The 25,588-nt window shown below is 46.7% G+C and overlaps 1 protein-coding gene across 3 annotated transcripts in view; it reads left to right on the forward strand.

Annotated features, from left to right (window-relative positions):
* The window catches only part of RNF216 (ring finger protein 216), a 76,558-nt gene that overhangs the window by 38,146 nt on the left and 12,824 nt on the right, over positions 1-25,588 (forward strand). For all 3 annotated transcript variants that reach the window (XM_054643900.2, XM_077186869.1, XM_077186870.1), the window contains one exon: positions 23,659-23,756. In XM_054643900.2, the coding sequence (XP_054499875.2) occupies positions 23,659-23,756 (98 nt within the window). The remainder of the gene's footprint in view (positions 1-23,658; positions 23,757-25,588) is intronic.

Here is a 25,588-nt window from a genome sequence, read left to right on the forward strand (position 1 = left end):
GTGAAGTTGGGAGTGTCACTGAGTGTAAAATGTGTCGACTCTTATGGTAGGTGACAGTCAGAGAAGGTCATCTCTAAACACACACCATCATCTTTGAATAGTCACAACAGCTAAAATGCATTGGTCAGCAGTAAACTACAAACCCAGCAGTGATCAGAGTGTGCTGGCAAATGACAAGTCCCTCTCCCAAAAACATGCTTACAAAGAAAATGGACAAATTGAAGGCTGATCCCTCCCAGAGGCACAACTTTGGTTGCTAGTGATGAGAGCACATCTCTGGGTGAGATGTCTGGCTCGAGGTGGCAGATTCCCCAGAAGTCTCTTGGAGACAGCAAAGGGACCATGTGTGTCTTCCCTCTCCGTGCTGCATGTCCCAGAACGTGACTGCCTGCCCGTGCATCAGGTGGGGGCCCTGTTCTGGATGGATGTGGGGCAGCATCAAAGCACTTGGGGCTCAGTCCCTGCCAGGCATCTCCCTGAGCCCGAATCTGCTTCATTGACATTCCCAGGGAGGCGGGAGGCCAGCGCAGGAGCAGCGTGACTCCCTCTCAAGTCAGATGGTAACTCACACAAAGTCACACAAAGCCAGCTCGATATTTAGGCTGGGCAGACTTGACAATATCCCCTTTCAAAGATTATCCGTTAAACTGTCCTCGTCACACTCCGCCTTTGGCGCCCGCCTGAGCCCTTTGTAAGGATGAGCAGTATTTAAAAGAGAGGCTGCCTGCTCTAATCTCTGCTCCGTGGGCTGTAAAACCCATCCTGCTGTAGCTCGCCAACTTTATTTCTCTTACTGATGGTAATAAGTGTAGGGCTCTTAAATCCTGGCTCATGTTTTATCCGTGGTGTTGGTGGGGCTCTGTTATCTTGAAGCAAGCCCAGAGCAGAGCTTTGCTGGTGCATTTGAGGGAGAGCAGACATTCCCATGAAGTGGGAGCTGGTGATAGGCAGTAATTTCTACTGTATTTAATAAAACCATTGTGAAGCTGGAGAGGTCTAGAGTTTACAATCCCAGTGTACTCTTTTTTTTTAAAAAAAGGCAAGTAGTGATTTGCCACTAAAATTGAGCATTGTCAGTGAGGCAAGTACTCTGTCCGAAATTTCATGTGCACGTATTTAATTAAAAGGCAAGAGGGTTAATGAAGCTTTGAGTGCATAAGGCCTCATTCCCTGAATTTAATTTTCTTTAATTGCTCCAGAGATTGAAATTCCCAGCTGTGGTTGTCCCCTAACATGTGAATTAAGGAACCGGAAAGGGACAATTTGATTTCTCTCATTCAGTGCCAGCTTCTTCCCTTTAGACTGAATTTTCATCTTTTTGGTTGAAAGGGGACTAGTAAAAATCCTAAAGTCAGTGTTTCAGCTTTGTGGTAGAATTGGCAAAGCTGATACTTTAGACACTGAGGCTGAGCTGAAAAACAGGGAGTGTTTGTGCAGATTGTGTTACTCTTCCATTATGTATTGCAGATCATGAGCAAATACAGTTTTTATTCTTTTCCCTCCCCAATACCTGTCATCTCATTCAGGATTGGTGAGGTTAAGTCAACAGAATTGGATGGCACAGCCCCAGTCAAACCAGCCTTCATTAGTGTGCAGTTTCAAAATTTAAAAATTTTTAAAAGGTGGTTTGGGGCTTTGTTGCTTGTTTATAGGGGTGTTGGAATAGTGGTCTAAGCCCTCTGTGAGTGTCAGGTCTTTTTGTGTGAGTTCATAGTCCAAGCTCTGTCCAAGGGCAAGACAAAAATCTAAAATGCAGCAGATTCATGGACTGTTGAGATAATCAGTGATGGGAAAAGCCTGTTCTTGACTTCATTATAACAAAGGCTGATGTCCCTTGCTGAATGCCCTGTATGTTGTGTGCTAGGCCTCTGTTGTGGCAGTTGCTGTTGGATATTCCAAGGCTGCTGTACATTTTTGTGTCCTAATGGGCTTGTTAGCAGCTATAGCCTTGACTGGGTGGTTAATAGTAAAGGATGCTTCTAGCAGCAGCAGAGGACATCAGGGGTTAATTTAATGCACGCCTAACACTGGAACAACAGCAGCAGCAAGTGTTTGGGGTTTGCCTTTTGGAGGTCTTGGCTGTCAGAAATCCTTGGAAAATATGTAATAACATCCCCCTTGATCTGGTGGAGACTTGACCTAAGCCTCCAGCACGTAGTAGTGATAGATAAGCACCCCCTGCCTGAACAGGTATTTCAGAGCTCTTGGGCTCTCCCAGGTGGAGAGCTAAGCTGTATGTTTGTGGTGGTTCCTGCAGTGCTTTTGGGGGGATTGTTTTGGATGAACTGTGCTTTGCCTTCAGGAAGATAGACTGTCCCTCCCTGATGCTGTGGGACAAACCACCCTGCAGGGACTCCTGCCCTGGTCGTGGAGCTGGGGGGATGTGAGGCTGGCCCTGGAGGTGCACATTTGATTGAGATGGACCATTAACCATCCATATCCATTGAGTCTCTACTTCAGTCTGTAAAACCATTTGGATTTTAAAAAATTAATAATTTCCTGACATTCTTTCACCCATCCTTATTTCCAGTCAGCCTGTTCATCTTCAGCTAGGGTCAGCACGAATTCCCCTCTCAGACTTGCACTTCTGCCCTGGAGGAATCCACCTTCTTTGCTGCTGCCCAGCACCTCTCCCGTGGCTGTGCCCTGATGGTGTGAGTGCCCTCTGCCCTGCTGGGTAAGGAATGGCCAGGTTGGAGTGCCGGGGTCGGGAGCTCCAGGGCCCGCCCCGTGCGCGGCCGCTCCTCCCGCCGTGGGCCGGGGGAGCAGAGGTGATGCTTTAAGTGGTCTCTGTGCTGCTAGCAGGGTAAACAGAGCAGATGTTTCCTGAGCCAGGGGAGCATTAATGGAATGCCTCGGCCCTGGCTGATGTAAAACATGGCAGCGAGCTTTGGGGATGAGGTCAGCGGGACTGAAAGCCGATGGGAGTTTAATGTCGAGGCTGCCTCTCCGAGCCCAGGGGTCAACTGAGAGAGCTGTGGCTAATGGAAAGGCAAGTACACTTGTCATAAATCAGTGCCAAAATGCTGAACAGGCATTGCTGTTGCTGGATGCCACAGCCAGGGGTGGTTCTGTAACCACCCATGAGCTCTTGTTCCTCACTGGGTGTCCTTAGTGTCTGTGTTTGATTTTAGAAGGGACAAAGAGACTAAAAATGGAAGGTTTGGGGAAAGCTTTACCTCCATGTACTGTGAGAGCCCTGCGTGCCTCACCTGCTTCACTCCATTGTTCGTGGAATCCTGTGGTTGCTGCATCCCATCCACATGGGGAATGCCAGGAGGGCAGCCAGGATATTGTTGGGATGCCATTTTAAACAAGCTGTCCTCGTGGTCACAGGAGATGGATCTTGTTTCTGCTGTGAGGTTGCTAGGAAGTCCTGAGGCATCAGGAGGCAAAGCAGGCTTGGCATTGCTTAGGGATCATGTGGTTTTTTTAAAAACAAACGAGTCTTGTAAAAAGTAAAGAGCAGCATTTTCCAAGACAATGAGAAATCAGTTTGCTCTCCAACCAAGCAGCGCATTTCCCGTGAAGCTGGGTGCTGTAATGTGCCATTTGCCAACAAGATAAGATGGCTGTATTTGTTCAGTGATTTATCCCCTGTGAAGCCAATCTGAAAGAATGCTTTATTGCTCTATTTATTTTTTTCAAAAGAAGCTTCTTTGACCTCATTTTTTTGTGTAGGGAGCATGCATGCCTTTAAGCTAAATCTCAAAGCCTGGTCAAAATTGGGGTCTGTCTTTAGGGCTGCAGCTTGAAACACAACATCCGTGATGCCATTCAGAAGCCAAGAGGTGAGCAGCTCTCCCTCAGGCTTTTTCTGATTGAAAACCTCGTACACACCAACAAAGCCAGTCTGCAGCATAAAGGGTTTGGGTTATTTTTCCTTTCTGGGTCCTCCTTTAAGGGCAGAGGTTGAAATAAAACAGATGCTCTTGGATGGTGTCTCTGCTCTTAGAGGCAGTTGCTGTATGAGGACTTGGCTCCTGACACGTGAGGGGAGGATGCTCCCTCCTATTTGTGAGCGGATGTCAGGCTTAATAAAAATCCCCAATCTGAAAGGGTCAGATGATCCCCCTGAGTGAGAGGTATCAGTGCTGTTATTGCATTACCTCCATCCCTTTGTTTGGTTGTGCAATTATCCATGTAAGTAAAACCTGAAAGTGCCTCCTTACAGCACGTTGTCCCCAAAGAAGGGAAAGGATCGCAGCTATCGGAGTGGCCTGTGGAGAGAGGGATGGATTTTGCAGGTAGCTGGAAGCTGTGCCAGGTTGGGTGTTTGCTGGTAGCCTGCTACTATATTTAGTTTTTCTTGGCCTCCCGGAATGAGGGCATTGAACCTTTCTAGATATGGAGATAGGCACAGCACCAGGCAGCCCTGAGCATGGGTTGCCAACTTCTGGGCTTTGTTGTTTAGAGCCTTGGTCTTCACTGTTCTGTGTCTGGGGTAGAGGATAATGAGATGAGGTTATGTGAGCAAGAGTTGGTTTTGTAGCTGTTCTGTCTGCAGGTAACAACTGGGGTGTTTTTTAAGAAAAGCTCTTGTTTTGAAGGGTTTTGTTGTCCTGAAGCTTTAACCCTTTGTGGTGTTTCAGGTGTGCAGAGTGAAGAACAGGTGCTTTGCAGGAGTTACTAGTTGCCTTTTCAGTTTTTTACCACAAACTAGCATGCAGATACTTTCAGACACACATTTCTTATACTCTGAGATCCTTTGAATAATTTTAACCTACCTACCCATGTAGTTTAACGAAACATTTTTTTCTTCTTGGAACTTTATTCTGGATGCAGCTGTTGTACAAGCTATAGATTTCTGGATTTGTCAGAAAACCATGACTTCAGACCACTGGGATTTCGGTGGGTGGGTGAAAGTGCTAACAGATTAATGAGTCTCACTTAGCATCTCCATCTGCCAGACTAAACTCTGTTCTGCACAGGAGACTTAACACAGCTGGTTTGAGCTGGTCTCTGAAAGCAAAGCATCCTTTACCTAGTCCAGGCTCACCCCTGATGTAAAAAGCCAAGCACTGCAGTGTCCTGGGTATAATTATATTTGCCCAGAGAAGTTGTGGGTTCCCCACCCCTACAAGGCCAGGTTGGACAGGGCTTGGAGCAGCCTGGGACAGTGGAAGGTGTCCCTGGCCATGGCAGGAAGGTGGAACAAGGGGAGCTTTAAGGTCCTTTCCAACCCAAACCATTCTGTGATGTATTTTCCTTTCCTTTTCCTGATCCAAGCATTATGGTGAACTCAAGGTGTGCAAATGAGTAAAAACAATGGAAAAATGCAGAGAATCCCCTGAGGACCAGGGGTAGAAGCCCTGGGTCCTCACCAAATACATGGATCAGCTCCCTTTTCTGACACTTCAACTCTCAGGTATTGCTGTGACATTTGCAATGACTTTCCCTGTGCCTTACCTCCATAAGGAGATAAATTAAAATGCATGGTATAAATGACATATCTCAATCCCAACATGGGTGGCTCATACTGGGGGAAATGCTTGGCAAGAGCTGTGTGTGTAGCAGTGCTCTCTCACTGCAGTTGGCTCCAATCTCTGTCGCTGCAGGGGCAGCCTCAAGGTCCAGCTGTGAGCAGGAATGAGATGGCCTGATGAGGCAAGAGCTGCTGTGCATTAGCTGGAGCTGTTGGTTTTTCTGTTCCCTCCTGTGAGCTCTGAAAGTGAAATGGGAATGAAGTAGCTGCTGAATAAGAGACATGTTATCCCTCGCCTGCATCCGTTTATCGGTGGCAAGTTGCCATGGCTGAGACACTGATCAATTGTTGCTCTGAAATCTGGGGTTATTCTTCAGCTTTTTTTTTCCTAGAGAAATGGGATCTCTGCCATCTTCAGTGCCCAGGAAGTATCTGCAAAAGTGAGTGTTGGTATTAGTGTGGGTGCTGTGTGTGCCTGCACATACACACTCTCCTGCTGTCCCTGAACACCCATTCTCTCATTTTTCCCTTGCCTGTGAGACTGGATCAACAGCCCAGAGGCCCTGGGGAGCTCCAGGGTGTGGGGGAAAGGCTGGCCTGGCTGATTTGGTTATGTAAAACTAAAAGGCATTTACTCAGTGCATTGGGTGGACTGTTCTTGTGTGTAATGAGTTGTGCAACTGCACAGCCATAGCAAAGCAGACTGAGCTCCTCTGACAGTCCTCTGACTTGTCTCCCACATGGAATCATTACAGCTGCTTGTCAGGAATATGCAAAATCCCCGTGATCTGCTGGCATGTGTTACTCCAGATTGCTTGCTGCTCAGAGTGCCTTTGCAGTATCAGTGAGCCTTCTTGCTGCTCCCTGTGGGTTTGATGACATGCTATCCCAAAAATTTGGACTGGATCATTTTTCTGAAGTACCTCATCACTATGGAAAAGTGAAAGCAAGCGGTGCCAATTACCAGGAAAGCTGTTGCAGTCCTTGGACTTACATGTTGGGCATATGGAGTCAGATCACATTTTCTTTATATTATGACATCAGTGACACCAAGTGTTTTGTTCTGGTTCTTAGTCAAGAATGATAGGAGGATAGCAGACCCTTAGAAGAAGTTTAAAATTATTCTCTGCAGTCTAGAAATCTGCCTTACAGACAGTAAGATGTTAAAGCTGTGTCTCTGAGGAGAAATGTTGAGATCACTTGATGAGTCTGTCAGGGTACACCTCCAGAGATGTGTGTAACATTTTAAATGTAACAGATAATGAGAAGATAGTATTAAAAGTTAATATTAAATGTCTAAAAGGCAGTGCTGGCTGAAAACCCGTACTTTGAGTCATCTTGGAGCTTTTGGATCAAGATGGAGATCCTGACTGAGAAGGGGGAAGGGGAAGACTTTAGACTTAGTTGTAAATGGAATAAAAGCAATAGATGCTTTTATAGGACACCCAATTTAAAGGTCACTTTTGGCTCATTCTGAGTTGAAATCTATTGCTGTAACATCATTAGTCTGCAGCCCCACCATTTCCAGCTGTGATCCAGCTAGATTGGCCAGGCTGAGCCAGCCTAGGTGTGAACACGTGGCTGACTGAGAGCCATGGAGCTGAGGGACTGCAGGGAATGGGAGCCTGGGTTCAGTGGGTAACACTTCTGGGAATCCTGTGGTGTGTTAATTAGTGCTGCCAGGAGAGAGACAGCCTCAGAACATGTGTGATTCAAAGGCAAATTCAAAGAGGAATTTAGAGAGAGCTATTAGATAAAGTGCAGACTGTCCCTGGCCCATGGGGAGCAGTGTGAGGAGCAGCATTCCTGCCCTGTCCATAAGGAGCTTCCTCATTTCCCTCCAAACAGCACAGGTCTAGATGGACTTCTACTGACCCTACACTGGGTCATGCTAATGATGCTGGTGAAGGAACTAAGCAGCATTTTAATATTCAGGAGTAAGAGGTCTGTGTGAAAAGGGCTGTCGGTCATCACTGCATCCAAAATTCTGCTTTTGACCTGAACTCTGCAAAACAGCCTTTGTTTTTGTGTGGTGCTTTGTTAAATGGCTGTTCTTGTGTGTGTGCACTGAGAGAAAGGTTATGCTGTAAATTAGGGCTCCTGGATTTTTCCTGCTGGACCAATGTGTGTGGGGAGGTCCTGCTCTGGGCTTTTCTCTGCTCATTTCTGTTTGTGATTCTCCACTTAGCACTGAATACAGATGTTTATGCATATATTTAGAAAAGGCTGGTCTGGAAATAAACTTCTCTTTGCAGCACTCCACCTCCCTCTGCTTCATATTTTAAGACTCTTTGTTCTCTCATAGTAATTTTCCAAGTGGATTAGTGCAGGTCACCAAGGCATCCACATCAGTGAAATACAGCAAGATGTTGCTGTCATCTCCCGAAACACTCCAGCACTCACCCCATTGCTTATCAACCCACACTCCAGTAATCCTAATAGCTATGTCAGAGCAAGATTAACAGAAAATCCAGGCAAATATTTATGGTTCCCTTCAAGGTATGTATTAATCAGAGAATTTGGAGCAGATGCTTTATGAGGAGAGCTTGGAAACCTTGTTCACGTGGGCTGAGGAGGGATTCTGCCAGGCTGGGTAAGCTGCTGCCAGCTTGGGGAAGAGGCATGGGGCAGACAATGCAGGAAAGGATGCAAGATTCCCAGGTGGAATGGGAGAGAAGCAGCTACAAATGAAAAAGGGAGGATAAGGAGCTGTGTTTGTTCTCCTCTGTGCTATAGCAGCGTTGTATGGCAGCTCAGCAGTGAAAGAAAGCACAATATAAAGACAAAGAAGAGGAGGAGCAGGTTGAGAAGAAAGAAGCAGAAGAACCACGCAGCAGGGTGGCATCTGGGAAAGCAGCACTGGCTGGGAGGTGGCAGTTTTTAACCATGGTGAAACCTGAATCCCTTTTGTCTATGGGGCTGTGCAGGTTCCTGGAGTTCATGGAGTGATGTGAGAGGGCTGGTGAGATGCAGCTTTCTCCTGCAGTGTACAGCTAGTTCCAGGAGGATTGGATGCCTGGCTCCAGCCTTGTAAGGGTGAGGATACATCCCCAGTTTTAAAACATCTCATAAAAATATCTAAATTAATACTTTAACACAGCCATGACAGTGCTGACCAGAACTATAGGAAAATCTAGTGAGGAGCTGCAATCAAGCTAAAGTCAGGCAGAGACCAGCCTCTGAAAGAAGAACTGGGAAAAAAAAAGAGATCTACTCCTGGCTGTAGCTCTGAGCTCTAGGAGATGTCTGTACTGTCCTTAGTGTGCTTTAGTCAAAGACTGCTTTGTGCCTGGGAAGAGTAATCACTAATGCTTATAAATATGGCTTCCTCTTTTCCAGAGGGGAAAAAAGCAGGATTCCTTGTAGTTTGTGTGAGTTTAGGGGGTGTTTTGTTCTGGCTCAGCTGCAGAGCTGTGACACCAGAGGGAGTAGGTGAGCCTCGAATAGCTGCTTTCAACAAAAACCAGCAGCAAATAATCACAGCCTTTGCAAGAGGTAAATTAAAACCATCTCCAGCCTGGAAAACATGCACAGCTCAGCATCTTTTCTCCATAAATATTTCCCTGCTGTTGAATCTCTGTAACCCCTTCAGAGTCCAGCAGCTGTGCTCTCCCCAGCTTGAGGTGAGCCCCCTCCTCACCATGTGCTCCCTGAGTAGCTGCTGGGCAGGGATTTTGGAGCTGAGCTCTGTGGCTCTGTCAGAACTTATTGGCTTGGAGAAGTGAAGAAAGTGTTGGTATGAAACCAGTCTGGCCTTCCTGCATGGCATTAGTCAGCCTGACATCCCCATGGAGCAGTGAATTTGGTTTTTTCCTTACATGTTTCTGTTGCTGAAGGAGCATTTTAGCTGTGGAGGAGATTGGACTCAGTGTCTTCTGTCCCACTTTAAATGTGGGACTCGTCCAGTCTTTGCACACTTAGCAGGACCATTTAAGGAGCTGGAAATGTGGGATTTTAAAAGACATTTGTGTGCTCAAAGCCAGGAGAGGTGTTCTTTCCCACCCTGTCTTAATGGCATTGCATCCTTGTCCTTACAGACACTGGGAGCTGTGTGTGGAATTCTGCTCTGAGGAGCTGAGACTGAGCTGCCATAAGAGGGCTCCAGAGCCCTGTTCTTGGCTGTGTTCCTTTGTGGAGTAATCTTCCCCTTTTTCTTTATCAGTATGTCCAAGCTGCCTCAGCCAAGCCCTCTTACACCTGCTCTAAATGTTTTTTTCTATTGCACTGCTCAGACAGATTATGAGCCTGGTTCTCTCCATTTTAACCAGCAAAACAAAAATGTTCCTACTACAGAAATGCCTTGAGTAAAGCTTATTTCTTTGAATAGAGGGAATTTGACTTAGGAATGATCTTTCCCTTCTTGTGGTGCAACCATAGCCCCATAGCAGGAGCTGTGTCAGTCCAGCTGCAGGGAGAGCAGCCCACGTTGAGAGGTTCATCTGTATGCAGGGTGCTGCCTGCCAGGCTGGTAATGAGCACAATGAGCCTGGGGATGGGCTCTGGGCAGGGGAGGGAGTCCTGTTGCCATGACAATACAAATTGCAATGGATGACTCTTCAGATAAAAGCATCACGTTTTTAAAGGAGAAAAAAAAAATAGTGTGAAACAATAGCAGGAAGGGAAAAAACAGTGTTAAATAATAGCGGAAAGATATGGTGTGAGTTCTAGCTTTGAGATGCAGCTTGGGAGAAGAAGATGGGGCTGTGGACACTAATTCTGGAAATGTTCTTCCCCTCAGGGTGTGGAGGAGCATTAAGAAAATGAGGCAGGAGCCAGGCCTCCTATGAATAAGCATCCAGCAAGTTTTCCTTGCAAATATTTGGATGTGCAGTAATGAGTTCCAGTTGGAGCTGAGGGCTGCCTGCACCATGGGAGGCTCTGGGGCTGTCAGTGATAGCCTGGTTGCCATAAGGGTGCAGCTGGAGTGGCTGGGCATGCTGCAGATGGACAGCTGTCCATATTCCTGTGTGTTACCACCCTCTGGAGCAAAGTCAGTGTGCCCTGGGGGCCAGAGGCAGCAAGGATGTATTTACAGCAAAGACAGAGGAGTCCAGTGGACCAGCCCTGCTCTAGGGGCTTTTTAGCAATCTGCCTGCTGATCCTGTTTAGGTGGGACATTTCTAATCCTGCTGTGAATCCTTGTTAAAGACAGGTTTTGTTTTAAGTCATGGCCAGTGTAAGATCTGTTTCTACTTTGAACTGGCACCTTTTTAACACAGGCTCCAAAGATCACAGTGAAATGGGCTTTTTTTAACTGTCACTCTCTCAAAGCTGTTCACAAGGTGAAACTAAACTTACCCAGCTGCCTGTAATTCAGGATGTGTTATGATTCCACTGGTGTCACAGCCAGTTGTGTTGAGCACAAATAGACATTCCAAGGAAGGATGGGATAATTAGAAGCAATCCAGTGATTCTTGTGACTGTATAAAAATAACTGGACTTTTTTAAGGATGAGTTATTTTTAGGAGCCTCGTGTCAAAAAGGGCTTGTGGGGTTTTGCATTCAAGAGCAGTAAAGTCAGATGTTATAAGTCAGATGTTATACCTGCTTGGGCCTTTTTTTTCTCTTTTTTTCTCTTTTTTTTTTTTTTTTCTCTGAGTAAGATCTCTGCTGAGGGTCTTGCTTTATAAAATAAATTGGCACTAGAAGTTGTTGGGATAAGTAACACAGGCCACTGATTTGCTAGCAAAGGAACATCAGCCTCAGGTTTAGCAGTGGGACCCCAGTGGCCCTACAGTAGGTAGTGAAGATCAGATTTAAAAAGACTGTTCTAAACAATTCACCCAAAGAAAGCTTGCAGCCTGGAGCTGGCTGAGGCCTTGCTGAATTGAATTTATTTTGGTTTATTGTGACTTGTGGAGGGGGAACATTCTCCTGTCCTGTAATGAGACTGCTGTAAGCCAGGGTGGTTTTCAAGCTACTCCTGAAAAGCTGCTCTTCAAAGGGAGAGGTTCTAGGTTAGTGGTCAAAACCAAAAAGTGAAGTTTTTGTGCTTCTTGTTATAATATATCCTCTTTGTGCTCCTGAGAAGTCAGGCAATAGTGTTTGTGTTAAAAAAGGGGAGAGGATTGAGGGTCTTTGTCTGGCTGCTGGGCAGCATTAACCTGGCACACCAAAGCCTTTCACAAAGGTACTGGGTTGTAGAATGTGTTACCAAAGTTCAGTTTATGTACCTGAATTGGTACATAAATGGATAAATGAAATTGAAAGTAAATATTGGAATATGCTCTATTAGTGGGACTTCCTGGAGACCAGTGGGAGACTTTGCCCAGGGTGAAGCTGTTTGCTCTAAGGTCTGGTGTGGGACAGAGGAGTATTTTATTCTGTGTAAAGTGGAAGAGGATATCTTGTGTTGTTTGCTTCCCTTCTTACTGGAACTCTTTTTGTTTAAGAGGTTGGTGCTGGGAGTGGGGGAGGCACCATTCACACATACGGGAACCACTCTAAGGAAGAGACTTGGAGCCACTGCAGCTACAAAGCAGAGATTCCTTGGCTTATCCTAAAATTATGAAGCTCCAACTCTGAAATAAAAAGCCTCCCCTCCAAACAAACCCTGCAATAAGTGATGTTTTGAGATTTTAAGATGCCCTGTGAGTATCACACTGACTTTTCTCCCCAGTCACCATTGTGCTGTTAAGACCTGACAAACAAGTTCAGGTTAACTTTTACTTCTGGGCTCATAATCAGTTTTGTGGTTTCCACCCAATACTGCTGCATTGTTTCATGTGATTCTGAAAGTGAAACAAAAATGAAATTGTCCTGTCAGCTTTTCTTGTAGATATATCTGAAATACAAGGTGCAGTGTGCTGCTGGTGAGTGATTGTCAGTGCAGGGGCACCTCACCTTCATCTGTCTGTGTGTTAAGGGAGTTTAAGTGTGGCTGTGGTTAGTGGTATAAATGTAAAAGAATGCTTTTTCATTTTAAAAAAAGCAAAGTTAATGTTTGTGAATGAAATAACTTCTGACTCCCCTTACTTTTTGATTGAGCACGCCCATAGTTGAGGCTAGGAATTCAGAATAATATCTGATGGAAGAAACATAGAGGTTTGTTAGGCAAACATAAACATGCCACAACTAAAAGGCCAAAAGCATTCTTGATGTAAAGGAAATTTTCATCTTGTTAATTCCAGCAGATCCATCAGTAGGATTGCATGGAAAGGAGCGTGTTGGGTCACCAAGGGAAAGGCTGCATCTGCAGTGCCCGGGGGAGCCTGGGGCAGAACTCCCTAAACTGCCTGCTTGCTGCTGCTATTTTTTCTTTCCCTTCCCCTTTGTCTTCCTTCAGAATGAGACATCTGTGCTGCTGCTCTGTCTGCTGCTGGTGCCCACGTGCATCCCTGGCGGAAGCGGGAGAAAAGCCCTTTAATCCTTATAAGGGGCCACGGCAGAGGCCTCTGCTGCTTCCGCAGTTTTTAGGAAGTCACTCAAGTTCCTCTTGGTTGACTCCCCTCTGCAGAAATGTGATAGATGGGTCTTTTCCTTTTATGGCAAATAACCCTGGTTTCCCTTTGCAATAAAATCCTGGGTCAGAAGTGGAAGGAGAAGTGGGGCAGGAGGAAGGGGCTGGGCTTACCAGAGCCCGATGGGTGGGGATGGAATTTGCAACATAGTAAATTTCTAGACTAAAATAAACCAAGTTACAACATCGACCCTGAGGTGATGGGTTTGTTTGTTTGAAGGGGGCCATAGATTTTCAGTCTTGTTGCTTAAGACAGCAGTTAGGAATTGTGAGTCTCCTTAATTTCATGGGGAGAGGTTGATCTGGTCCAAACCCACGACGTTTTCATGTCTGATTGAGTTTAGCTAACTTTGATTGAGTCTAGATAAGCCTAGGAGAACAATACACACTTCTTCTCTACAATCTCCTTTACACCAAGTGAAATGTCTTGGCTTCTCATGGATGTCTCAGAATAGTTTTCTTCCTGACCCCTAAAGAGCCATTTTCTACCCCAGTTAATGTCTGTGCCTGATGTTTGGCACCGGTGTCACTCATTAGCTGAGAACAGGTAATGTCCCTCTGGGTGGTAATTGCTGATGGCTTGGACAGCCAAAAGCCAGCTTTGTCAGCCAATAATATCTTTTACAAATCATCCCTCCCTGGCTACAAATGGTTTGATGAATTTGAACCTTAATAGTATTTTTCTAATAAAGTCAATCTCCTGTTTCTTTCTAAAAGTGCTTCATATCCTGTTTCACGAGGTTAATGCAAATGGCTCATTTGGCACTGGGTTAAACTGCTGCTTTTTTAAGTGATACAGCTCACGTTTCTTCCATCCAAAACCTATTGGCTGACTCTTTATTTTTGGTTCTTATGTGGCACTTGAGGTCTGAAATTAGGATGAAAAAAAGACAGTAGCTAGTTAGGAGAGTCTCTGATGATGCTCCTGGGATTGTTTCATTCCAGCCACCCCTCACTAGATCACAGTGTCCAGTTGCAGGGATACGACTGGGACTTCTCTCTTGGAGAAAGGTGTTTCCATTCCTTGGTGGGTGACATGCCTTGGGGTTTGCTGCCATGGAAAGCCTCTTCCCCAGGGTCACTGACTGGTCAGCAGGAGCTAAACACTTCCCCCCATGCTGGGGAACCACTTTGGAAGTGGTTTTCAGTAGCATCCGCATATTCTTCAACTCTGTTTTAATGGTGGTGTGTTTGTGATTGTGCTTTTTCCTTTTTTCCTTCCTCTCCTTGTCTTCACAATAGACATCCTGGGAAAATGAGAACAGGATCTGGAAGTTGCTCTGGGGCTGGGGAAATGGCTGGGACCAGTCTGTGTCTAAATACCTCACTTGTGCTGCCAAAATGGTCGATTGAATCTCTGGGTATCCCACCCTCTGCGCTCTTGTGTGTGGCTCGTACCCCTGTGAGGGTGTTGGACTTAATCCTTCCAGAGGAACTGCATGTACAGCATAGTTTAATAATCCACCCTTTGGATAATGTAACCCCCCACAACACCAGTTTTGATCCTTGCTTACATCCAGCTCTGCCAAAGCTCTCTGTACTTGCAGTTCTTGTGGTTTTTCCTTCTGTATGGGTGTAGGAGGAGGGAGGTGACTTGTGTGTGGTAAAGGTGATCAGTGAACCCCCATCCTGCACCCAGGAGCATCATTCCTCTCTGTGTGTTAGGATGGCTTTCCTTCTCCTGAACCAGCCAGGATTCTCCCCTCAAAACCAAATTGTCATCAGCAGTGCAACATGAAATATTCCAGTTTGTTTTGCTGTTGTAGTTGGGTCATGGCTGAAATTACTGCTGCTGCTTGGGAATGAGCTGGGTCTCAAACAGATCCCTGGAGATGGGGTGACTTGTGCTTTTGGGGGGTGGGGGTTGAGGGTTTTTCTGCTTTTACAGATAACAGGCTTGCAACATCTCTGGTTTGTAGACAAGTCATGCCATGCAAATTGTTGAACAGCGTGCTTAATTAAACTCATGTGCTCATGCAGGGGAAGAGGGGAACCGGTCTTTCCGATGGGTGTTTGTGAGCGTGGCAGAAAGGGAACTCTTCACTTGGGATTTCACAACTCCAGTGTTGCAGGGTGCTGTTCCACTTGTGTAGGGCTGTGTCCCACCCAGCTCTGGGACCCCACAAACCTTGCAGGGGTTCCAGTTGTTGTTCCTGGCCTCTTTTCCCTGCTCTCACGTGGCTGTGCGGAACTCAGCTTGTCTTGCTGCATTAGCAGCTGCTGTTGAGAGCTGCTGCAGGTGCAGAGGCTCCCTTTGGAGTTGCTAACTCAGCTTAGCTTCAATGTCTGCAGATCTGAGGTGCTTTTTCTCTTACTCCAAAGCGTTTCCGAGCCCCGCGTTTTTTCCGCGACTAATAAAAAAGTGAATAGAAAGGGATTATATGACTTAGCTGAAAATTAAATTACAGGTTAGGCAATTTTTCTACTTAGAAGACAGAATGTGTCCTGAGTTACCCTTGTTTGGCAGGACATTGCAGGCCTGCTCCAGTAACCTGCCTGTCCCCCCACGGGAGTTAAGGCAGCTTGATCGGCTTTGGTCAAGATTAGGCTGCTCTGCGGTCAGCAGCCACTGGGCTCCATGGCCTTAGGTGGCTCTGTCCTCTCTGCCCTGCTCCTGGTGGGGCTGCTGGGTCCCTCCCAGTGTCCCTGTGCTCCCTGCAGCCTTGGGAAGGCACATTGCATCGTGCAGGGCCAAATAACCTTAGCAGAACTTTAAAAAACGCCCACAAATTGTGGGTTTGAGGGTTTTTTTCACCACTTCTGCAGCAAACAGAAACCCAGGCTCAGCTGGTGGGTGCTTTAAGTACAGGAGGGAATGGGAACATCACTCAGGGGCTCTGGAAGAGGAATCAGTAATTTTCCAGCACATCTATTTCCCTGATTAGTTTTCTGCTTTGTTTTACACTTGTCTCCTTGATAGATTTTGTTATTGTTATCCAGACACCTGTACAAAATAATGGGTTTTATGCTGCAGGAGGAAATCCAGTGCATTTCTGCACTGGAGCTCAGGTATGAACTCTTTCACCACATGGCACTTCTCAGTCATTTTGGTTTTTTTAGCAGTTCCAGCAGGCTGCTGCAGGGCCATGGGTTCTGGTTTCTCCACTGCCTTTTTTTAAACCCAGCAAATGAGCTGCAGGTGACTCAGTGTCACAGTGGTGAAGGTGCAAGGTGAGGTTAGTGGTTCACAGGGCCATTTTCATACCTCTGTGGCAAATATTGTTGCTATAAATATTACAGTTAGAGAGCTGGCTGCCCTGTGGTTCAGTTCAGGGGTGCAAATTTGTCCTGTCTGCACATGGTGCTCGTGTGGGGAGCAGCAGGTAAGAAGTAACTGAAGCACACAGGCATTAAAGCAGTAAATCATTTTTTTTCTGAATTTCTGAGTTTTGAATAAGGCCAGTTATCCCTTTGCTTTCTGTTTTCTCAATCCTTGCTCATTCCCCAACATTTTTGTTTATTTTTTGCTCAGTCTGGGTTCCCTCTCATTTGGGTTTCATTTCCCAGGCAACACAAGCTGTGTTTGCCCAGTTTCTGAGGGTGGACTTGTACCCAGAGCAAAGCTATTTACCAGCATCAGTTCACCTTCCCCCATCCCTTGCTGGTGTTGTGATGATCTGGAGTGTGAACTTCTATTGTAGGTAGAGATTACAGTTAAAAATGTTCTAAATTGAAAACAAGGTGTGTTAATGCTGCTAAATTACCATCAAAATTGCTATATTGCAGAGACTTCTTAAAAAGGGCTGTAGGTGTGTTACATAAACCTGGGTCTCCATGCAATTTTTGATGGAGGAGAGGACATCTCTAACAGAGTTCCTCTTGCTGATCTTTTTGTGTTAGAAAAAAATCTGGGAAACTGTAGGGAGAGAGAAAACCAAGGGAAAAAGGGTCTGGAAGAGGCTCTCTCCAGGTTCTGCCACCCTTTGGTTTGGCTTTTGTCTGGGGCCTGGTGATGGGGGAATTCATTTGTTTATCATGTGGTGGTGTAAGAGGGAATTTTCAAAACTAACTTCAGTAATTGTTCCTTCTCTCAGTCTCACACTGCATTGTTAGCAGGTACCTGTGCAAATAAGATACCTTCCTTTTGTCAGCCTTTGCCTTCTTGGCATCCTTGGGTGCAACCCCTGGCGTGACCTTCCGCAGTTATCCTCTAAAAATCAAGTTCCTTGTCTTGAACTGTAAATCTGTGCCTCTCCCAAGGTCTCTATTGTTTCCACCAGCTCCACAGTCAGATTTCATCACTTGGTGTTGCAGCTATTGGAAGCAGCATCCCTTTTTCTGTGAGATTGTGCAGAGGATTACAGGGATAACCTCCTGGATGTGCTCTGCTGGATGGAGTGCGGGAATTCGCTGGGGGAGGGCAGGAGGGGCAGCTGCTGAGGCTTTGAACTCCTCTGCTGCTATTTAATTATTTACCTTGGCTGGGAAGGCAGTAGCTGTTATCTGCAATCAGTCCAACAGATCTCAAAGCTGGGTTTGACAGCTACAGATGTGTTTCCAGTAGCTTGTGCTGAGTTTCTCTCAACTTTTTTCCCTGGGAAGGAGTGATATGACCTCAGGTACAGTGATTTAGCCAGCACAGTTGGTGTGAGGTCCCAGGATGTATTTAACCTGCCTTTCTAAAGTGGCCAAGCAGCGTTCTCCTCTGCCTGCACTGCAGGTGGACTCAGATTGGTGGGTGACCACCTCTGGGTATGTCACAGTCCACCCTGTATCCAGAATCCTCCATGTGCTGGTCTGGAGAGGTGCTCTGTGTGATACCAACTTGCTCAGGGCTGGGAACTAGCTTTAAAAAAAAAAAATCCCACATAATTTTGGTGAGGAGAGCTTATCCTTGTGAGAAACACTTGTTCCTCAGCTCAGGGGAAGGCATCCTGGTGTGATGGATGTGTGATGCAAATACTCCAGTGCTCTTTTCTGCAGCCAACCTGCTGCCTGCACCTTTTGATGTGTTTCTCAGAGCCCTGGAGCTTGAGAGAAAGTAGCTTTGAAACAATCATACTTCTTTATAAACATTCCAGAGAATGAAAAAAAAAAATCGTTTTGTTCAAGTTCAAATTAAATATGACCTTTCTCCATGAAACAGCTGTTTCTCATACTCAGGTTACCTTGAGTGTGAGATCAAGGAGCAATTTCTTGTGCTGGTGCTGTTTTCACCTCTGGCCAGCCACAGGGTCAGTGATGCTGAGCAGCACTTCTTGTGTGAAGCTGCAGATATTTTTGCTTCATAGGTCTCTAAACCACTTCACCCACATCAGCAGCTGTTCTGGCCTTTTAAAGTCAAACTCTGAGGAGGGAAAAGGCTTATTTTGGTTTGGTGTGTGTGTTTCAGAAACTTCTGAATTACAGGTATGAGTTTGTCCTACTGGCTTAGGCAAAAGGTGGGAGTTACCACACATTTCTGGCTCTGGGATTCTGACACAGACAGCCCAAACCTTCATAGGAACCAGCCTGGAAGGAAAAGGGCATTGAGTATCTCCAGTATCTTAGAGATGGGGTGGGACTGAAAATATGCTCAATTTAACAAGAACAGGCAAAACAGAAGACATTGGTTTGGGTCATGACTTTTTGTAATGGGGTTTAATACATGGCTGTATAAAAGCTTTAACCACCCTTCTTAAAGACTGGACTGGATGGAGATCTTTTCCAATCTTAATAATTCTATGATTCTGTTCTATGGTTCTTGGTGGGTTTTGGTTATAAATGCATGTTTTCCTTATCCAGCTTTTAATTCCCAGTCACTCTTTTTTTGGTCTCTATTTTTATGCCACAGCACATTCTAACAGCCCAGTTCAAGCTTGTGCCTTGGCTTTATTTCTCTCTGCGACCTCTCCCCTCACAGAACGGCTCCTGGCCGTGCTCAGGAGGGGAGAACTCGGTTTGTTTTTCCCAGTTTCCCTTCCTGCTCTCTGTCCCTGCTGTGTGAGCAGCCACCGCTGAGGGGCAGCGCTGCCTGGGGAACAGCCGTGCTCCCGGGGGAGCTCCAAACCCGCGGCTGTCCTGCCCTCCCTGCCCCTTGAGCCTTGCTCCATCACCCATCCCATGCACGGCATTCCTTTCCCCACCCTGCCTGGATTTTGTGTTTGGGGTTGGTTCCTGCTGCCCATCGTGCCCGTTGTGTGCAGCTCCAGGACCAGAATATTGCCAGAATATTGCCACAGCAATTGATGCTGGAAGGAGCTTTCCCTGCACTGTGGAGTTCAGGGATCACCCCTCCTCCCTGTGCTGGGTGTTTGTACATCTCTAAAGAGGGGTCTCTTACCCAAATGGATTGTCTTGGGCTGGATTATAGCCTCTTTATCCCAGCTTAACATATAGGAAATCCCAGGAACAGCCCTGAAGGAGTGTGTTCATGAGAGCTTATCCATGCTTAAAGGTTGTATTCATTTAGCCACTTCTGCATCAATTTTTAGTCAAGGTTGGTGCAGCTTTATGGACAGTGAAACTTTGTGGGAGGAAGGCTCTGTGGTTCTTTGTTTTCCCATTAACTCATCTGGTTGGGAATTGCAGCTCTTTAATTAAAGCAGCACAGTACGGACTGGCCCTGAGGTGCTGTTCTGAGGCACTTGCATTCACATCTGCTTTTGGCTAAAGCTCAGCCTGTTTGGGGTCAGCCTGTGCTGTTGCACGTCCGAGAGCAGGAGGAAGCAGCAAATCAATCACTGGGGCTCTGTCCCAGGCTGCCTCCCCTCCCTCCTGCCAACATCCCACGAGTGCCATGGGCAGAGCCCGCTGGAGCGTGCACCTCACCCTCCCTGGGGGATGCAGGCAATCACACAAGGATTTAATTACCCAGCATATGGAGGGCTGAGGGGAGCTCAGAGCCACCACTGGGAGCGCAGGGCGGTGACGACAGCTGGGGCTGTTGCCTGTTGTTGTTTAAGTGGAGTTTCCCCCAGCCTCTCTGCGTTTTGCCCGGTCAGTAAATGGCTCCGTGTCAACTCCTACAGCACAAGCGGGCAGGCGGGAATGCCGTGGGCAGGCGGGCTGGGATCTGGGTGGATCATCTGATGTTTTTGTCCATGTGGCATTTGTTTAGGTTGCATTCAGGAAAAGTGACTTCTGTTACTGACTGTGGCCAAGAGAATGTGGAGACTGGCAAGGAAAAGTTGATTACTGGAGATTTTTTGCCCCTCGTGATGAGTGGGATGGACTTTAGAGAGTTATTTTTAGTTGATGATAGGGTGAGGGGAAAAAAGTCTAGGCTGTGTTTAAAACTGTAGCATCCATTGGAAGTACCAGCAGAAGTGCTGAGGAAGGTGGTAAATTTGTATAAAACACTCCCTGCCACCTTCATCAGGTGCTTGGACAATTAACAAGGGTGTTGAAGGGCTATGCAAAGAGTCCACCCTTGGCCAGGCTGGCCCTGAGCACAGAAAGCTGCACATCCAGCACTGACCCTGGGAACAAAGGATCCTCCTGAACCCAAACATGTTTGTGTTAATCCCGGCTGCTTCCTGGCGGGCAGCGGGAGGAAGCGGAGCCACTGCCTCTAACAGATGTACAGTGAGGAGATTACAGGGTGAGATTAAACACCCTCTCCATCACATCCTCCCGTGGCCAGCACAGCAGTAATGGACTGTCCCAGGCTGCCTGCCAAGCTGGGGATGTAACAGGCAGCAGATTCTGCATCTCCTGTCTCCATGCCTGGTTTGGAGCTGTTTCCCAATGCCAAGACTTCTTCAGCACCTGAAGCATGAGCTGCCTTAGCTGTTCCTGCCTGTGAGGAGGAGTGGGCTGGGTGGGAGAAGGCAGGAGAAAACATGGAATTCACAGCATCCAGAAATGATGCATTCAGCTGAAGTGCTGTTAAAGCTAAAACACAAGTGCCCCTACCTGACCACAGCAGGGTTTGCTAAGGGACCAAGTGCTGAAGAAGTTGGGAAGGATCTTTATTTTGGTGGACTTGCTTTTTTGCCACTACACTTGGAGTAGATGATTTCAGGACAGGGAAGGACTTGTTCCCTCTTTCTGGGTTTGGGTGGTGCCTTATATTGCTGTAGCCAGTCTTGGTGCCTTGTGCTGCTCTTCCCATGGAAATAATCTAGGTTGGTTGCAAGAATCAGCTGTTCCACTGTGTGTTTAGGCTAATTAATATGGTAATGGGAGAGTATCTTCCATTATCAAACAAAGGGATGGTTCTGAAGTAAAAGAACACTTTGTGGAAATTGTAGAGTTCAGAATTGTCCGAATTGTCATTGTGTGAGATGTGCAAAACCCTCATCAGCCAAGTGGATTGGGTTTGACTCAGTAGAAATTAAAGAAGGTCACTTTTCTTGGGCAAGGGCTGTGATCTCAGTTGTGATACTAGGGCAGTAGCTGTTGTCTGAGCCATGGGCTTCCTCCCCAGTTCTGTGTGAAGGCATCAAACAATGTGCCCTTGTTTTTGGGTAGAATAAGGGGAAGAATCACTACAGGTTCTGCTAATGACACGTGTGTGGTGCATGTTCCCAAGCCTCCCGTGGAGAGGACATTGCTCAGTCAGAGGCAGCACCAGGTGACACTCGGGAGCTGGGCAGCCACAGGACTGTCCCCTTCATGGGGTGCATTGGCACAGGCCCAGCTGCCTGTGGGTTTGCAGCTCCTTGAGGACAGCACAACTTGGGAGGGATCCCAGAAATGTGCACAGCTGCAGTGGGACCTGCTGAGCCACACGGGGAACCGGATACCTCCTGTGGTGCCATCCCAGGAATGTACACGGCCATGCCTCTTCTCTTTCTCCTTGCCTGCACAGAAATCTCTTTTCCTGAGTGCAGGAGACAACTGTTTGGCAAATAACAGCAGCCTGGGCTCCAGGGAGAGCATTGTTTCCAATAGCCACCGGGCTGGAGGCGGGAGCAGAAGGGAATGACTTGGGATGAGGGTCTAAGTGGCACCATCTGCTTCTGAAGGGCATCGTTTGGGCAGCAGAGGAGGCTCCTGGAGTTAAGTAATTGGGAATAGCAGGCTCCTGGCTGGAAAATGTGCCAGCCCTCCTGGCAAAAAGCTGTTAAATCTCTGTTGCTGGCATGTGGAAGCAGTTCTGTGTTACAGGGCTCCAAAGGCTCTTTTTAACCCTTGGTGTACATTTTAAAAAAAAGCAACCTAACGCACTTTTGATCTCGGAATGGCATGTGGCCAGGTGTTGGGAATAAAGGGGAAGGTGGGTCCTCATGGAGGTATGTGAACAGCTCCCAGTCTGATCCTCCTGTGCCGCCAACAGCCAGATGTGGCCTGCCAAAAATGCACACAAAATGGTGCCTGTTTTAACAGCTTTAGCAGGAAAACACAGGGTGTGATGAATGATTCATGAGAATCAATAGAACCCGAGGCATTTACTGCCCCTTAAAACCAGTGCCTGCCTGCCAAGGGGTGCATTTGCAAGGTGAGTGATCACAGAATGCTCTGCTGGGTTTTGGGATGCAGTCACAGCTCACTGCAGCCCTCACCCTGCTGTCTGCAGACACGTCCAGCTCAGCAGCCAGGCCCAGGAGCCTTTCATTCCCCAGATGAAAGCACGAGCAGTTGGGCATCTCCCAGCGAGCACAGATACAAACAAGGCCCCATTTTGCATCCCCCCCTCCTAGGGTGGCTTCCTTGGAAGCTTTGGCCTTCATCCTGTTTGTCTGATTCACGATCAAAAGAGTGTTGCTGCCTACGTGTGTCTTGAAGCATTTTCTTCTTTCATATCTCACATAAACGGCCAATTTCTTCATTAAAATAAAATGGAGGTAAATGAAATCAAATAAGATCTGTCTTTGCAGTGCTTGTATTTTGCTGATAGTGAGACCAGGGCTGGGCAAAGCTCTTTTGGGACCTTTTCTGGTGTGCAGGGGAAAAGGATGCTGCATAGCCAGATGGGTTTTCCTGCCAGGGGGAAGGTTGGATCTAAGAGTCCAAGTCCCAGCCATCCTGAAGATGAAACAGTTGGATCATAAAACATGTATTTTTTTCAAGTCTGATCTGGATATTTTTTAATCTTCCTCAAATTAAAGGAAAATCTCTTGTTTGACCCAAAACAAAATTGTTTTCTTTGGCCAGCCAACTGAAAAAATCAGCTCTGTCCCCAGTGTTGTTCCAAGCTCCTTTCCTAATTGTGCCTTCACAGCAATCCTGCTCCATGCAACTCTACCAGTCCTGGATTAGAGCCTTGCTGCTAAAGAATTTGCAGGAACAAGAGAGTTCAGCTACTTGCTCTAAGTTTAGTCCAACTCTTCTGGTTAAGTTTGTAAATATTTGTTCATATCCTGCCTCAGTTTTATGGATGTTTGTCCAGATTCTGTGGTTTTCAGCTGTTTAATCGTTTATTTTGTGAGATTTTGCAAAACAATATATGTATTTGCTTGTGTGCCTGGTGAAGCTGAGGTTTTGATGTAACTGCAGAGTTTCCATCAATGGTGGAATTAGAAACCCTTTATATGAAGGTGATGGATTTTGGTCAGGAAACAGATGAACTTAATGTTCTTTGACACCACATTTTTACCTCTGCAGCCTCCTCTGGGTTGTGACTGGTGAGCCTGGTAGCTGTCCCATGAGTTTTAGGTGATGAGGATTTATGGGTTTATTTTATATCTATTTTCTTGTGCCTTGGAAAGACCTTTGCCTCCCATTTTCTGTGGCCTTTGGTCTCCTATGGAGGACAAACCTGCAGACCACTGTACCATCCTGCCAGCCCCACCCTCACCTGAGAACCTGCAGCTTGATGGGGGAATTTTTACAGTTCTTAAAGCTGTTAGTGGTGTGCTGGGTGGTTTTTTGGTTTTTTCCTTCCTTTAATGTTTGTTATCCTCCTCAGGAGACGTGTCGGAAATGCCAGGGGCTGTGGAAGGAGCACATGAATCTCACCTGTGAGCAGCTGGCTGAGAAGGATGACATCAAATACAGGACATCCATGTAAGTGAGACCCCACAGCCAGGGGAGCACAGGGAGGTGGATGAACTGGGAATCACAGGACACTGTCCCTGTCACTGCCTCCCCCAGGCAGGTCCTGGGGATGGCAGAGCTGAGGGGTCAGACAGCTCCCAGGATGGGATTTCTGTCTGTGAAAGATACTTGGCAGCAGATCCAGCCGGTAATTTGAGAACGTGGGAAAGCTGTCACCAGCCCAGCCTGCTCCTCTGGCTGGCCCAGTGTCTGCAGGCTGGCACCTGGTCCTTCTCCGAGGTGAGAAACCCCCATTAGCATTGCTGGGGGGAGAAGGGAGGTGGTGTGTGCAGGCAGAGGAGTGGATTGAGTCACAGTAGGTCATTGCTAGCCTTTGAAAATCCGGACTGGAGACTGCACTGTTTGCTCAGCTGCTGCTTTGTGGGAGAGGATGTGTTTTCCTCCAGAAGCTTTTGCCTGTTTCTAACCAGTTTGTAGGAATTGTTACAAAGTGCAGTCACATTTTGAAATATGCAGATGTAAATCCTGACTGTTACCCTAAAATCTTTTGCAGTTTGATTTCCCTCTTATCTACAGTAAATGACAAAATCCTCTGCCTTCAAGAAACAAGGGAATTTTCATTTATGGAGCTAAATGTCTGGTGCAGCCAAGTGGGACTTGCCCACATTGCCCAATCCCTTCCTCTCTGATTTAGTCTGTCTGGCTTGAGTAGAGGTTGGAAAGCTCCACCACTGGGATTTGAATGATTCTTGCTTGCTCATCCCACAGTCCTTAATTCAGAAGAAAATCTTTACAGATTTGATATGAGTTTTTTTTCTCTGTTGATCCTTTCCCTGTAGGAAAGAGGGATGAGAGGGAGGAGGAATGAGTTGTTATGTCCCTAGTAAGGAAAAAAAATACCAGTTTCAAAACCTTCAGCAGATTGTGTCTGTGGATAGATGAGTCTAACTGCCTGATACAATAAAAACTTCCTTTTGAAACCCTGCATAAGGAAAGGGAAGCCCAGCTGGAATTCAGGCTAAACTTCCTGCCTTGCTCAAAGTTTCCAAAAAAAAATCTGCATTGACAGCATCCTGTTGAGTGGCAGAGGGAAGAGCAGCTGCAGCTCTAAGGAGAGTCACTCTCAAGTTGGGTTTTTGTGCCTATTCTTAGCACATCTCCACATGCCTGGGTGCAGGTCATGCTGGCTACAACTCTGTGGGAACCTTGGGTGTCTGCAAGGCTGGGGAGTTCCCACCTCACCATTCCCTGCTCCTCTGCTTGTGCTGATGGAGCAGTTTGTGGGGCTCTGCTGCAGTCCTCAGAAATACCTCCCTGCCATCTTCCCCAACATTTGTTAGCTTTGCAGATGCACTGAAGCAGCTGGGTGGAGATGCCTGGCTAAGGATGATCCATCCCCAGTGTCAGAAGAATTGTGCTTCCCTCCATGCAAACACGCTGGCCTTGCCCTGCTGTCATCAAATTTCACTTCTAGGTTGTGAATTAAAGTGTAACGTGATCTCCAGCGGTCAGAAAATGGGCCCTCAGGATGATAATTTATATTCTGAAGTCTTTTAATTAAATGACCGAGCCTTTCTTCATTTCTGTGCCAAAACAGTCTTGCTGTGAGCTGAGCCTGTGCTGGAGTTTGTGTCACTGCCAGGGTGTCCCTTGGGAACAAGGATTGAGCTTTGTCCTGGATTCCCACTTGTGCTCTGTTAGATGAAAACCCATTTCTAAAACCTAAAGCAATAACCTCTGCAAAATGTATATAGGGAATCTTAGAGAAAAGATAACGCCTCTATGGGGAAATGTGATTATTTTTCAGTTACTGATTTAAATTTAACAAACACTAAGTGAAT

This window comes from Agelaius phoeniceus, chromosome 16, assembly GCF_051311805.1.
Source record: "Agelaius phoeniceus isolate bAgePho1 chromosome 16, bAgePho1.hap1, whole genome shotgun sequence".
Classification (NCBI taxonomy): domain Eukaryota; kingdom Metazoa; phylum Chordata; class Aves; order Passeriformes; family Icteridae; genus Agelaius; species Agelaius phoeniceus.